We start from the raw sequence: 15,642 nt of genomic DNA on the forward strand, positions 1-15,642 counted from the left end.
TCCTGGGAATTGTAGTCCTTCAACATCCAGAGGGCTGCATGGATTCACACCTCTAATTTCTATAAAAAACAGGCCTTATTCATGGTGAATTACTGTATGACAAACAGGAGAAATAAAAATCAACCATCAGACAACTAAATTTTTCCAATTCAGGGTTCCTGGCAGCATTTTACTCCCCGGACTCTAATCCATCAGTTCGTGTCTGAGAATACACATTATATTAAGAATGTTGTGAAGATCAACCATACTTTTTTGTTAAGGTCATACTCAAATCAGGCATGCCACAGGATAAAATGTAGATGCGACGCTCCAGATCAGAATGGTGGGGTAACAACATACAGCCCAGTTTGAGACTAGGAACTAGACATTTATGTGACCAACGTGAATTACACATCTTTAAAAGATACCCATTTGCAGCCTGATAATAAGTGAGTTTACTTGTAAATGGATCCCATCAAGTTGAATTCGACTGTCAGAAAAAGTGAGCTTAGGACTGCAACTTCAAGTGTCCAATATCCCCACCCACCCTCCTTTCTAACACGTCAGGCATTTTGTGTCAAGAAACCTAGGTTTTAGCTCTCCTATATGACATATAAGTAATGCAAATAAAAGTGATTTTAATGAAGTTTTAACAATGCCTGTTATTTTGGATCAGCCCATGTGTACACACACTGATAGTCCAGTGCTTCAGTTAAACGAAATACTCCCGTACTATGAAAAAACCCAAACAGAACATCTGATTTCAACAATAAAATACCTTTCCTTCTAACTTGAACACAAGAAAAGCATGAAATTCAGAAGTATCTGTGCACAACAGAAGGTATAATGAACCAGATTCTTCAAATGTGGTATGTATAGTCTGAATTAAAACTCTGATCCATAACCACAAGAAGTGGTACACAAGAAAGTTTCCCCCTATTATAAATCCTGCATTTTCAGCCTTAAATGTGTTAAGATTTCAGAATCACTTCTACACCAATTTGGTGTGCAAAATCAAGAGCTGGATAGCTACTATTTCAGTGAGGCATGAATTTTAAGATGAGTATATGTATGCATGCCTATGCGCCTTCAAGTTGCCTGTTGATTATGGCAACCCTATGAATTTCACACAGTTTTCTTAGGCAAGGAATATTCAGAGGTGATTTTGCCAGTTCCTTCCTCCGAAAAATTGTCTACAGCAACTGGTATTCATTGGCGGTCTCCCACTGAAGGATTAACCAGGGCTGACCCTGATTAGTTTCCAAAATCATGTGGGATCTGATTCCTTTAGGGTGTTTAGACCCCAGTAATGTATTGGATTTTGTGAATCCCAACACAGAATGCAAGACAGCTAGTTCAGTTTGCGCTGACACTATGTATAAAGGTATTCACAATAATACTGTATTGTTATCCAAACCGTTTTAACCAATTTGTGAACACACTCTTATTAAAAGTGTTAATAAGAATTATTTTTCTCTAGTACATGGACAGCAAAAAAAGTGTGAATGCTCTAAAATGTGAAGCTTTTATACCTGCTGTTTCTTGACTAAACAAACATGAGTTTTTAAAATTTATACTGCACAAGTATATTTTTACTTTAAAAACAGTAGTTCCTGAGACAGCCTATTTACGTACCAGTTTTGATTTATGAATCTATTCTTCATGGGAATTCTCAGGATCATACATACTAACCCCTAATCTTGTAAATGTTATGCTACAGGTGGAGTTTCCCTTATCTGAAAAGCTTGGGACCTGAAGCACTTTGGATTTAGGAATATTCATACATACATAATGATATATCTTTGAGATGGGATCCAAGTCTAAACCTAAAATTCATTTATGTTTCATATACACCTTATACTCACAGCCGGAAAATAATTTTATACACAATATCTTTTAAAAAGGTTGTGCCTAATGCTGAGTGCCAACTAGCACAAGCCCTTGAGCTGGCAGGAGCATCCACAGCTTCAGGAAGGGACATAAGTTTAGCATGCAAGAAAACCTATGTTCAAATGCATAAGAGAAAAGGGTGTCAGGTATCAGGCATGGGAAAAACCTCAGACACCCACCATCAGACAGAAACTGGTCAGGCTACAGAAACCAATGGGTCTAACTCAGGATAAGAAAGCTTTATAGAAGCCCAGGAAAGAGCCACATCAAATGCAAGTGCAGGAAGCAGGTATGACCAAGCATGTGTTCATTAGTGTTAGTGAAGAGAGCCAGGTAGGGTTTTTTTTAAACCAGATTTCTGAATGCAACTTTTCAATCTCTTTGAAGGGGAAAGAAAGGCCACTCTAATTCTTTTTGTGCTACACAGAGGCATTGGGTGGGAGGGGGGGAATCTTGAGAGGTAATCAGAACTCCAACAAAATGAAACTCTCTATCCACAGAGAACTACATCTGATCTGTCTCTTGGGAAAACTCTGTGGCCAGGATCCTGCTCACTAACTCTCTCCTGGAAACTGTCAAGCTCTGTGAAGGGCTGGAAGTCAGCAATGGCATTCTTTCCTCTTTCTCTAGAGAACTGTTGTGGGGATGGGAGGAAGTCCCCACAGCTTGGCTTATTCCCTCCAACTCTCCCAGTCCCTTGATATTGGATGGTCATGGCAGCCCTCCCCTCAGGCTTGGTGCCTGCCTGGGGGAGAGCTTTTGCAGAGTGCAAAGGACGAGTGACTAGCTCTTCGTGCCTGATCCAAAACAAGGGTATACACACACATTTATGTCACTACGGGGCTGAGTCTCCCTTATGTGAAATGCTTGGGACCAGAAGCGTTTTGGATTTTGGAATATCTGCATATGCATAATGAGGTATTTGGGAGATGGGACCCAACTCTAAACACGAAATCCATTTATATTTCATATACACATCATACATATAGCCTGAAGGTAATTTTATACACGGTGTTTTAAATAATTTTGTGCATGAAACAAAGTTTGTGCCCACTGACCATCAGAAAGCAAAGGAGCACTATCCCAGCCATCCATGTGGATGATTTTGAAGCATTTTGGATTTTGAAATTCTGGATAAGGGATAATTCAACCTGTAACAGGACATAAGGCTTCTGCCTTCAGAATATCCTTATTTATGGAGATCTCTGACCTACTTATTTTACTAGGAAAGTATTTCCCACACAGTTGTCAAAAGTTAAAGAACAAATTTAATTTCCATCCCTCCCTACACTGAATTACTTTCCAACTCTTTACATCAGAGTCAGTAGAGCAATATTCAGTTGTGCTGGTGAAGAATCTGAGTTATACCACCAAAAGCAGTTCTATGACACTTACTGATCTATGTTTGCTGCTATTAAGAAATTACTGCTTTCTACATTTGCAGACTTTTTTTATTGTTCCAAACCTGAGACTTAAAAATAAATAAAAAGGTGTCACACACCCTTTCAGGCAGACAATTTCTATGCTTGCTATTAATTCTTAAAATGGGTCTGTCAACGTGGGGTTTCGAGTATATTATGAAGCCTTTCGACATGTCATGGGATTGCTGCAATGGTACCTAGGTTGCACTTGTACAAGGCTATAACAGATCTCTTTTGTCCTCAGCTGTTGGATGCGCTGTCAGCAGAGCACTTGATCAATAAGCGATGTGGTTTATCCTCCAAGGAAAAGCCTGGTATAGGCCAAGCATACAAGATATTAATCTATCTTAATTTGACAAGGCCAGTGCAATGAACCTGAGTCTACTGAAGTGCTGTCTTTCAGTGGTGATAATCTGGGCCGTCCTGCTGAGGCTGTGAAAAGTAGCCAGTGCTGGGCAGTGTGCCAAAGTGGTGTGAGAGATCAGCTAGGTGGGTATTCAGCACTCTGAGCTCCTGGCTTATGTTGTCAACACTGCACCGCATGGTTTGAAAGGTATGGAGCAGCTTCTCCAGAACAAAGGACTCTGTCATCACAGTCATAGGCCGACTGCTTGTTACTCTTCCACCAGGAGAGGAATGAGAGGGCAAAACATAGTTGGAGCCAGTTCTCTGAGGGTAAGGGAAATTAAAACACCTGAGTGGTGCGACCCCTGTCTTATCTCCCTGCCTTGTGGCCTCCAAAGCAGAGTTAGATGGAAAACCACTCATGCCTGCCTGCAAGGACCGGCTATATCCAACCTTTGGCCGACCAGTATTGCGAGATGGAAGCATGCCTGGAGAGGAAGCACGGCCCACAAGATCAGTATGGAAAGGGATAGGAATGTCACTCAAAGGATGAGAGGAGGCAGCAGCACGAGACATCGGATCGTATCCGAAAAGTATCTTTCTTGCAACAGAGGAGGCTAGGTGATAATCCTGAGAGAAGAAAGGTGAGGCAGCAGAAGACGAGGGGCTGAAGATGGAGGATGGCAATTCAGGTAGGAATGTGGAGGTGACCGGCGACTCTGTAAAGGAAAAGATGCATGACTAAGGCCAGCGGGCACATATGTGCAAAATGTGATATGCTGCTAAACTTAGCTAGTATGCAATTTTTACATTTAATGCACTCTACGCAAGATCTACTAGAGATACTAAAACAGGGGTGGGCAAACAGTGGCCAGGGCCATTTCTATGGCCTTCCAGGGGCTCTAAGATGTCAAACAAAAATGTTCAAGATTGTTTCCCTTTATTTCATAATTACCTATAGAGGGCATGAAGGGCATTTTTCATCTTAGGGAACCTAGGCATCCAAAAATCTTTTTGCAAAATTTCCCCAAAAACCCTATTTATGTCAAAATGCCCTTTAGGGAGCATGAGGAGGCATTTCCACCACACCACATGACCTGTGTGAAACAGGAAATGAAAAGAAAGGCTTCTGCTGCTAAAAATCCTGTCTTGGGTCTAAAAGGGCACAGGAAGACCCCAAAACACAGTGAGAATGCCCTTATGTCCCCTAGACCACATCTGGGCACATTTGGGGGCAATTTGTATGTTTTTTTTGTTTTGCAAGAACAAATTATCCTGGAGGAGTTGCAACTCCCCAATGTCTTCTGAGGGTGTAATACAGCCTCCTAGCCTTCCACAGTTGCCCACCCCTATACTAAAGATTGGATAAGAGGAACCAATATGCTACAGATACATCACAGAGATTAGTTACACCGTGATTGATCTAAAACATTAACAAAGAACAGGAACCTTCCATTGCAGCCATGCAGCTTCACATGCATTTTAAACCTAAGCTACGAACCAAGCAACCCACTCACCTGTGGCTGTTTGCAGAAAGACTTTCTTCTGTCAGGTCCCAGGGTCAAACTCCTTTTCTGCTAAGGTCTCCCCTAAGACCTTCTCAAGAGAGAGAAGTACCCAGGACATCTCCTGCGAAATGTCTCTTTTCGGGAGATGACAGAGGCTGTTTTTCCTGCTCAGAGGGGTAGAGGATGTGTGTGCACAGGGGGCAAGGAGGGGAGACGATTGTTGCATTCATTCGGCATTGCCTTACTTTTACCATGGTAAACATTCATGGTCTAGGTGACTGCACATACAATGAAACCAACATTTTAATGGAACCGACTTACTTAGCTTCAAATTCTTATACCAGAAGAATAACCTTCCTTACACATTAATAAAATTACTTTAAGTTTCATCAACTGCCATAGTTCTACAGACATCTGACACAGAAAACCAAGACTTCACCAGCAAGTATTTGCTAAACCATTTATCTGCAAATCTAGCCTTATGTAAGTATATTATGACAGTCAGAAAATTAATGTCAGAGGCTACCAACTCAAAATGAATGTGAAAGAAACTGACCATCTGCTATTTTTAGAAAATGAACTGTTGGAAAACCTGTTTTGTTTTGCCATCATGAGCAGCTTTAGAATCATAATGCTTCCCTTCCTACCAGCTCTACATGTCAATATATTTATTCTATGTTCTTTTTGAAAGGGCAACTGTAGCACTGATTTGTCCAAATCAAGATTGAGCCTTCCTTATTTTCTGGCTGTGAGTCCAACTGTGACAATTTCTGAACACATGCATGAACCCAACATACAGACCTATGCTTCCATGCCAGTGTTTTCACCAAAATAAACTCACTCACTTTTTGGAAAAACTATTTTTGTATTTGTATGCCAAGTTTTTATGGCCCAAGTTCTGACAGATACTATTGTCCAGTACAAAATGATCATCTGTTTTTTAAAAATCTAATTTCTGCTATTCGAGCCAATCATTTTTGTGCAACCCAGTTTAGTATTCCAAAGCTTTATAGCATCAAGAGGCAAAGTTCTTCCAACTGCACCTTACATTCATATTTTAATAAGTTCAAAAGGGTAAAGACAGCAAAGGCTAAGAACAAGTTATCAGACACCATTATATTGTTGACTGCAACCACACATATACAGACAGGCAAGTCAATATGAAGTCTAAGCTGATGTATGTTTAATCATTTGTTCTGATGAAGCATCAATCATGTTACGCATCAGCTGTTACTCTTCTTACGACAAAGATATTGAGTAACTGCACTGAATCTTTTTGGTTCAGGTTGGAATTGACATTTACTGATATAACAAATGCAACCGTAACAGCATTAAATATAACCATTTTTTTCTTGGAGAACTGCCAAGAACTTAATAGCAATAGCAAGTACATTTCTATGGCCTGTTACAGACAGCCAAAATAAAGCTGCTTCGAGTCACAGTGGAGGTATGGTGTTGCAATGATGCATGTGTCCTAAGAGTCCAGAAGTCGCACCAAAGCCATGCTCCAGACTGGAATGTGGCTTTGGTGTGGCTTCTGGACTCTTAGGATGCATGCATCATTGAAACACCTTACCTCCAAAGTGACTCGAAGCAGCTTTATTTTGGCTGTCTGTAACAGGCCTATATCACTTATCCGTGAAATAGCATTCCCTAAGCTGTTTACAATGTGTAAGCCAATTGTCCCCAATAAACTGGATACTCATTTTACTGATCTATGAAAGCATGGAAGGCTGAGTGGACCTTGGAGCCCTGCCTGAGATCAAACTCACAACCTTGTAGTACTGGCATTTAACCACTGTGCCACCAGGGCTCCCTAAATGTCAAAAACAGAAATGTTCCTGAAAGCTTTTAAAATGCAGATGCTGATCCTTGCATCTTTGGTTTAATTTATCTTGACACTTTTGTGGGCTGCCAGCAACATAGGATCTATGCTCCCCCATTTTGGTATGACCTTGGGTTCAACATGAGAGTGCGAGAAGGAAAGTCAGAGTGAGAGGCAAACCCCACTGACGTGTGCTCTCTTACCTTCTTTGGTCTTTGAAGCAGTTGCAGTGATTTCTTTCTCTGAGCTGTGTGACGGTGCCCCTTGTTCTTGTGCAGCAGCATCCACCACTCGCTCCTTTGGCTTGGACTCCACATCTGTTCTCTTTTTGGTAATACTAAGAACATTTGGGGTGAGCGACGGGCGCTGTATTGGTGCTGGTTTAGAGACGGTAACAGGAGAGGGAGGCCGTTGCCTTAAGACATTTGGTGAACTTGGATGAGGCTTTTGTCTGTCGAGGAAGGAACATCTATCAGGACTCTGCTACAACAGTGAAGCATGCAGCAAGCTTTGCTTTGGCATGGATAGAAGCATGTCATTTACTTTTTTAAAAAAAGCCTGCTCATAACAAGAGTTTGGCCTGTTACAGACTGCCAAAATAAAGCTGCTTCGGCTCTCTTTGGAAGTATGCTATTTAAATGATGCATGGGTCCTAAGAGTCTGGAGGTTGCACCAAAGCCACACTCCATTCCTAAGCACTGGAGTGCAGCTTTGGTGCAGCTTCCGGATTCTTAGGGTGCATGCATCATTTAAACAGCATACCTCCAAAGAGACCCGAAGCAGCTTTATTTTGGCAGTCTGTAACAGGCCCTAGTATCTATTATACTGAGATAATACAGAGCCCAGTTACCAGAGTTATCTCAGTCCAAAGTTGGTTTTTATTCAAGATTTCATTTTCCACTCCATGCTGGACATTCAGGACAGCATATGGGATGACAGCACAATCCATATGCCCCTCCCAAGAGGGTTTCCCCCCCTGTATTTGAAATCTGCTCCATTTCCTTGGCTTGATCACCCCACTCATTATAAAAGAACCACTGTTATCATGTTACACCCCCTCCATATAGCATAAGCAATATTCCAAACATCTTTTTACAGTTTTCTATGCTTATAAGGTACAGAGTCTCCTGTCCAATTCTGCCATCATCTTCCCTGCTCACTCAAAGATTTCTTCAAATAACCCAAATATAATTCAATATCCTTAAGCAGCATTCAACAGTGAAAAACAACAACAGGAACATACACAACAGGACTTAGGGAGAAAAGTGAGAGGTGAGTCACCTGGCAATTCCTCCCCTCCCCCCAAAACTACCTGTCTGTTCCAGGTCAGAGAGGAGAACACTCCAGTCTCTGAACCACTGGCTGGCAACAGAGAAAACTGTGTAGAACTGGAAAGAGCAAAGACAATTTAGGTAGATAGAAACCTTATTGCAGCTGGAGATGGTGGCCGTTTACCCACATTAGCAGGGGAAGTAGATCGTCTGGGACCAGACAGTGATGGCGAAGCTGCACGCCTCCCTGAAGATGTGGGCTGCTTTGCTGCCTCTGACTTCTGGAGAAAGAGAAGGGATGTACTGTTAAATCATTACTTTAATAAAGGCACGCAGAACACCAGCAGAAGGAACAGTCTGTCAAAATGCTGGAGGTGTTCTGTAATATTATTTGAAAATATGTTCTGTTACTGAATATAGGATTAGCAAAGCTGCTCCAGCAACTGTGTGATACCACTAGTCTAGAGGAGAGCCTAGTCAAAGGGTGGGAATGTGCAGCTGAACTGCAAAACCCAGCATTCTTCACTGTTGGTTATACTGGCTTGAATTTAGTCGTCTCCTAGACAAAGCCTCTACCTCTTCTCACAAAACGTTGGGAAAATCTGAGTAGTGGGGTCTGTAAATATTTACATGGATGCAAGTGATAGTCTTGTATGGTCAGACCTCCATATCCATGCACAGCTTCAAAATATTTTTAAAATATATACATTCAAAAAAGTAAACCTTGATCTTGATATATTTTATATAAGAGACACCATATTACTATGCCATTGTATTTAATGGGACTTGAGCATCCACGGATTTTGGTATCCAAGGGGAATCCTGGAACCAAATCCCAGCAGATACCAAGGGCCCACTGTATTGCTCATCAGATGCACAGACTACCCCTACAATAAGAAAGTTCTTTTAATAAGGAATTTTGCAGTTAGTTCAAAAAATCTTCCATCTGAACTGGGTATTAGCAATTCAAGAGGCCAAGCTAACAGTTAGAGACAAATAAATAAAGTCTGCAGGAACATGCCTTTAGCCTTCATAGTATCATCTCCCACATTGCTGTTTTACCCCAGAATGGGGTTAATTGCTGCAATTCCATCCAATGTGGTAGGGATCTATCAGCATTAAGTGGTTTGGGAGTATCGAGATCAAGATAGATAGATAGGTTAAACAGGATCCACCCATACAAACTGCAACCAAGCAACAAACCTGTGCAGACTCTGGAGAAATGTTTTCTGACGAAGAGGCAGTCACCTTCAATCTATCAATGCTGCGACTGCGGACAGGCACTTTGGGAACGTGGACTGGGGAACCAATGGAACTGTTGGAAGCTGAACGAGGACAGAGGGGAGATTCTATAAAGTTAGGAATTTGACAAGACAAACAGATCACCAAGGTCACGGTGCGGCAAAAGGGAAAGATGGAGGGGGTGGGAGGGGGAGGAAAGAAAAAAGACAAAGAAAGAAGGAAAGAAAAGACAGTGCTTGTTAGGTACCATATCAAAGATCACCACAGGAAGCTTACAGTCCAAGAGAGATCATGGAAACAGACACCACCACAATTAGTAGTGCACTTCACAGAAATACCACCACAAGAATGGAGAGAGCGTGAAAAGCAGCAGGCCAGTAAAGCTAAAACTGAAATCTCATCCAATAAAACTATGCTCAAATATGAATGCACTGACTTAATGCTTAAACTAGTTAAAAGAGGATGCTTTTTTCTTCTAGGGTACTTGCAGATGTGGAAGGCAACATTTATGTAGGATTCCACAATTGTAATTAAGCATGAGCAGGGGAATCCACACTTCTACTTTTTTTTAAAAGTTCTTTCATCTTTCCCTTGAGAGAAACTTCACATCCATAGACTGCATGATGAGATCAGAGGGCATACAGGCCTACAGAGAGCACTGTCTTTAGTTTATTGCCCTGTAATCTTTTTAAAGTGTTCTGGAAAAACAAATTACCACATTTCCATTTCGCCCATGAGGAGGATAAAGATGACTGAGAGGCCAGTGTGCACAAATGCAAACATGCATCATAATTAAGCAAGATGAAACAAAATGACCAGTAAAGAAATTTCGTTACTGTCAGGACTGATGGATGGATTACTGGTGCAGCTTTGTTTAAAAAAAATGTAGCAGAATGATTTGGGATGCAATGTGTTAGACAAAATCAAGGAATATTTTCCGGTTAAGAGCTGGTTAGGGCCTGAAAATTTCCTAATGTCAGGTAAATGAGGAACCTTATTTTACTTCACTGGCACATATCAAAATATCAGTTCTAGTATGTAGAATAGTTTAATCCTCACAATGTGCACTAGACTGCCTGTTGGCCCTGCAGTATTAGGCTGTGTGATGCTAGTGGCCAGAACTAACTAGCCCAAAGATCTGACGATACAAGAAACCTTACATGCTATGTTGAACATGTTCCACAAGGTGTTCGAAATGTACAATGGGCAAAAAGAAGACCCTGTGACATACGGAAGCATTTTGTGTACCTAACTTAATGCCAACAGCCCTCTATTCTGAGTATACTAGGTGGATTCATCCAATCTGTCCTTGAAGAGGAAACAGATGTCATATCTGGATTTCTACCACATGCCTGTTACCTGAGGGATCTTTGCCATCAGCCGATAAAGTGGCAGCACTTTTACTCCTAGCTAAGGAGGCTTGGGTGGGGGCGAGCAGGCGACTGATCACGTTACTCTCCAGAGGGCTGAACTGGGAACGACGAGCTGAATGATGAGAACAAACCAAAGAGGATTCAACATAAAGTCCAATAATGAAGCAAGCAGCATAACAGAAGAAAAAAAGAGGACCAGTGTAGTGAGCCTTCACATATTCAGAAAGAAAGAACATAGTGGAAAAAGGGAGAGATCCATAGTACAAGGTGCACAGCAGCTGCTTCTTTTATGAACCCCTCTTTATACCAGACAAATTCACTTTTACACTTCACTTTTGCTGTGTGTGTAGGACTGCAAAATTCAGGTCCTTGTTTCTGTCACCTGGAAATAATTTTACACTTGCATCAGAAAGTCTGGTATAAGAGGAGAAGACTGAATCACCACAGGATGGCAAAAATAATGCAATCTCCGTAATTGCACTGTTTGCCTTTATTAACTCTTTTAGTAACAGAAAATAGCATGCAGACGAGAAACAAACAAGGTTGAGGGAACAGCTAGAACAGAGATTTGAGTTAGTTTTATGGTGGTTCTTTCCTAGAAATGCAAAAGTCATATTAAGGTGGTTAAGTCACGTAGCCCTAGACAGAAAAACCTTGCAATTTCAAAGAATGATTAGTCAAAAGTCAGGCCTTTCTTGCCCACAAATCTGTCTGTTAACTTCCATTACTATTAATTTAACATGCAAATAGCATTGTAACATTCTGACATGCCAAGCAAGAGTCATTACAAAATCTGATGCTTTATTAGAAAGGGAAAACTGTGATGAACAGACAGCTGCTTATCCAGGAGCTTCATCCAAACAAAGCTATGGTATTAGAAACAAGGCCATCTTGCCCTTTGGTGGAGAGGCCAGAGTAGATGCAAACAGAAATTAGTCCAACAGTAGGCATAGAGTTATTACACCACTACCACCTATCTACAACGTTCCAAGTATTTAACAAAACTCTGGCATTCCCATTTTTTAACATTACCATTATTAATCAGGGTAATATATCAAAAAGATTCTGTCACTTGCAAGAATATAACCTGAAAGGTCAGAGTTAAGGTTTCTGTTTACCTAAATGTCTATAACACAAATGATCTCTTTTGAAATTTCCTCTCTTGATATTGCTTTTAATGAATACTGGGGGAGGAAGTTGTGTAAACAGTTATCCACCTGTTTTTTCTTCCTTTTGCACATTTTCTAATTCAGGAGAAGACTGGGGGTTACTGCTCATTCTACTCAAGGATGAGCTCCTCTTCTTTTCTGTGTCTCCTAGATACCAAACATAATAATTATGTTCAAGATGTGCTTACGTAGCTCAGGCATTATGTCACACAATTTCAGCAGGTTATCAGAAGCATCACCAGCTGGGAACATTTAATCACAACAATGTCCCTGCCTTGCAAATATTTGTGTTGTTTCCCAGATGGAAAGTTAAAGTAAAAACAAATGTACATGTTAGGTGGACTATTCTGAATCATCAAATAAAAAGGTCAATTCAAACCAGCAATTTAACTTGCTCATCCTTCTTTCCCGAACATGTCTGAAAACTAAGAGCTGATTACATCAACCAAAACACTGACTAAAACTACACACAATCCTCCTTGCACTGAAAAAGAAAAATTCTAAGTCTCTGGCCACAATCATTTTGGACTAGAGAATGTGCAAGTTGCACAGGGATGCAGTTGCAGAATTAACATTTTCAGTTTGGCATCTCTATACACATTTTCAGAGCTCAAGCAAAATCGTTTTCTTTTTGAAGTGCCCAGAATTTTTTTGTAACAGCAGTTAACACCCTATAGATTTAAAATCTGAATCAAAAAAATACTGTATATATTCGACTATAAGTCGACCTCATGTATAAGTGGAGGGCAGGTTTGGGGCCCAAAATGATGGATTTTGATAAGACCTATGGATAAGTCAAGGGTGAAACTTAGCAGCAGGTAACAAAGGATGTAAAGGATGAAGCAAAGGGAAACAATGCCAAAGAACATACAAAATTCCAGCAGGCATAACTGTTTGTGTTCATCCTGGATGGATGAGATAGTGGAGGGGGTTGATGCTTCTTTTAGGTGCTCCAAGAAGAGATTAAGCTCTCACCTTTCACCAGGGAATGGTTCCTATATATGTACTTACATTGACCTGTGGATAAGCTGACCCAGGTTTCTGGGAGCAATTTTTTGACTAAAATTTCTAGACTTATACATGAGTATATACAGTATATTGCTTTGGCAAGCTCAGATAAAACCTTGGGTGCTCATCCCCATACTTCCCATTTTCTGAAAAAAGAAAAAATCTTGTTTGCTCCACCTTTTTGCTCCACCTGTAACCCTTTGGGCACTGGCTGCTCAGAATTCAGAGGAACTTTGTTATTCAGTCTGTTTAATGAAGAACTTCGTTTAGTTGAGCCTGAAAGGGAAAAATTCATGCCAGGATCAGGTCTGTGTGCATTAATATATATAACCAAGGCGATTATTGAGATTTCTAAACAAGATAATCACTCTGTTTGATTTGAATTATAGTTCATACAAAACCTGATGTAGATTGAAAGAGGAAGCACTTCCTTGATTCATTTATAGAGGAATTATTTCTGGGCTGGGTGTTTTTAGCAATGCAAGCCACCTTTTTCAATTGACAGAGACTGTGAACCATCTATCTAGTGTCAGCATTATATGCCAAATGGTTGATAAACACCGTTGGTCTACTTCAGACTTACGGGGAAAGGCTACAGCTCAGTGGAAGAGCAAGTACATGGTCTATAGAGGGTTCTAAAGTCGCTCTCTATCTTTTCCAGATAGAACTGATAAAGACTCCTCTGAAAAATGCTGGATATTCTCTCTCAATAAGTGCACAGAGTTGAAATGACTGGCTCAGTTTTAAGGCAGCTTGTCACTTTGTGAAAAGTTGGGATTGTGAAATCAGACTGGAATCCAGGCAATTACAACAAGAACTCTTTGGACATATACAGCTCTTATGTAATGGGGATACAAGGTTTTATCTATGTGAAGAAGTTGCAATAAATGTCAGGATTATGAGACCTGGAATTGCATGCTCATCTTTCATAACCACAAGGAGACTGGAAGCTCTCCCTGCTAAAGTTTAAACAAATCATGCCTCCCTGTTATGTTTTAACCTGGAGAGCTCTGGTTTAGATTAAGTTTTCAGAAGCTTGCATCTGAAACCATGAAATTAAGCCTCTATAGTTTTCAACTGGAAGCCACTGTATCACAATGATTTGAATGCTGGACTAGGATTCCAGAAAACCTAGTCTGAATCCTGGCTCAGCCATGGGAACCCACTGGGTGACCTTGGGCCAGTCACATTCTCTCAGTCTTAGAAGAAAGCAAACCTCCTCTGAATAAATCTGGCCAACAAAACCCTACATCAGGGTTGCCATAAGTCAGAATCTACTGAAAGGTCCACATCAACAAGCTTTCACTGACTGAAAGTTAAACTAATTCCTCCCTCCATCCCTAAATTCAGTCTGGACTTAAAAAGCAGCTTTTTATATTCAATCATTCAATGTTTTTATATTCAATCAGAAATGAATGTTTTTGTTCTCTTCCACATGACTCCAAAAGAGATGGGGGGGGGGGGTAGGAGCATGGGAAACCAAGGGCTTCTTTATTACATTCCCATTACCATGTTCTGTCTGTACTTCACTCCACAGACACACACTCATGAATTCAGAATTACTACTAGAAGCACACATTAAGCATGTGTGGTGAAATATTCAACACCAAGAGTTTCCACCTGTAGGTTGAAATAGTATGTCCCAGACTCAACCATATCTGCCATTTGAGTGGTCTAGAATCAGGCTAAGTGAGATATAGAATTCAGAAATGTTTGGTCCTGAGTTTTGGCCTCCCTAACATCAGTTCCAGAATCTCTTGTAAGTAGCAGAGGGAATGTGCCTTTTTGGAAGAATAAGCCATACACATTGTTGCTTAATGGTGTGTATGGGTAGAGGGATAGTGTACGTGTATGTATATGTGTGAGTGTCTGTGTAAAGTTATTTTCCATGGCACTCTATTTTAAGTCTGTGTAGCAAAAGGAGGTGGGAGGGAATCCATACCTTCATCCAAGGCATATTGACACCCCCATTTCCCAATAGGCAACAAGAATTCAGACTTAGAACAGATCAAAACATTTGTTTAGAAAGCTGGCTATTCAGCTTTGGATCAAAATGAAGCATGTGAGATTAAAAAACATGCAAATCCTAAAGGGTTAGTATGAAAAGGTGTACATAAAAATCACATGTCATGATTTTGCTTTCTGAATTTCAAAACCAAGAGGGAAGGGCTGTGAAAAGTTTACCCATGACTCTTCTGTTCTAACAGACATCACAATCTGCAACCACTGTGTGGAAGAGGTGCATAGTCTCTGCTGGATTAACAAAATGGGTAGAAGGCATTTTAAGACCAAACATCCTGGAGAAGATAGAAAAGTAAGGTGGCAGGGATAGAATACAGCTACAACTACTCTGTGATTATGGCCTTACCTTTGCTGGGAGAATTAAGGAGCGCTGCTGAAGATGAAAGGCGCTTATTGATGACAGTTTCGGCATGCTTGAGGTTTACTGTGGAAGTAGAGCGCTTGTTGGCTGAAGAAAGAAGTTATTATTTTAGCATTTGGCTCCGCTATTAAGCATTACCTACTGTTATTTTATCTTTTTTTTGGCAATTGTTTTTAACTTGCTGTAAGCCACTGTGAATACTATGATTGCGGTGAAAGAGTGAGGGTA

General features: G+C 40.7%; 1 protein-coding gene across 19 annotated transcripts in view; it reads right to left on the minus strand.

The window, feature by feature from the left end:
- The window catches only part of LOC149308673 (uncharacterized), a 77,902-nt gene that overhangs the window by 40,285 nt on the left and 21,975 nt on the right, over positions 1-15,642 (minus strand). For 7 of the 19 annotated variants that reach the window (XM_089536259.1, XM_089536263.1, XM_089536261.1 and 4 more), the window contains 7 exons: positions 15,400-15,501; positions 13,209-13,307; positions 12,072-12,170; positions 10,841-10,966; positions 9,443-9,588; positions 8,393-8,520; positions 7,172-7,419 (listed from right to left, as the gene is read on the minus strand). In XM_089536259.1, the coding sequence (XP_089392385.1) occupies positions 7,172-7,419; positions 8,393-8,520; positions 9,443-9,588; positions 10,841-10,966; positions 12,072-12,170; positions 13,209-13,307; positions 15,400-15,501 (948 nt within the window). Of the gene's footprint in view, positions 1-1,942; positions 4,355-7,171; positions 7,420-8,392; positions 8,521-9,442; positions 9,589-10,840; positions 10,967-12,071; positions 12,171-13,208; positions 13,308-15,399; positions 15,502-15,642 lie in introns of those variants that run through there. The other 12 variants (XM_089536262.1, XM_089536268.1, XM_089536276.1 and 9 more) reach the window with 10 other exon arrangements.

The sequence above is a fragment of the Sceloporus occidentalis genome, unplaced genomic scaffold (genome assembly GCF_023333645.1).
Source record: "Sceloporus occidentalis isolate IW3139 unplaced genomic scaffold, rSceOcc1.0.p SCAF_8, whole genome shotgun sequence".
Taxonomy (NCBI): Eukaryota; Metazoa; Chordata; class Lepidosauria; order Squamata; family Phrynosomatidae; genus Sceloporus; species Sceloporus occidentalis.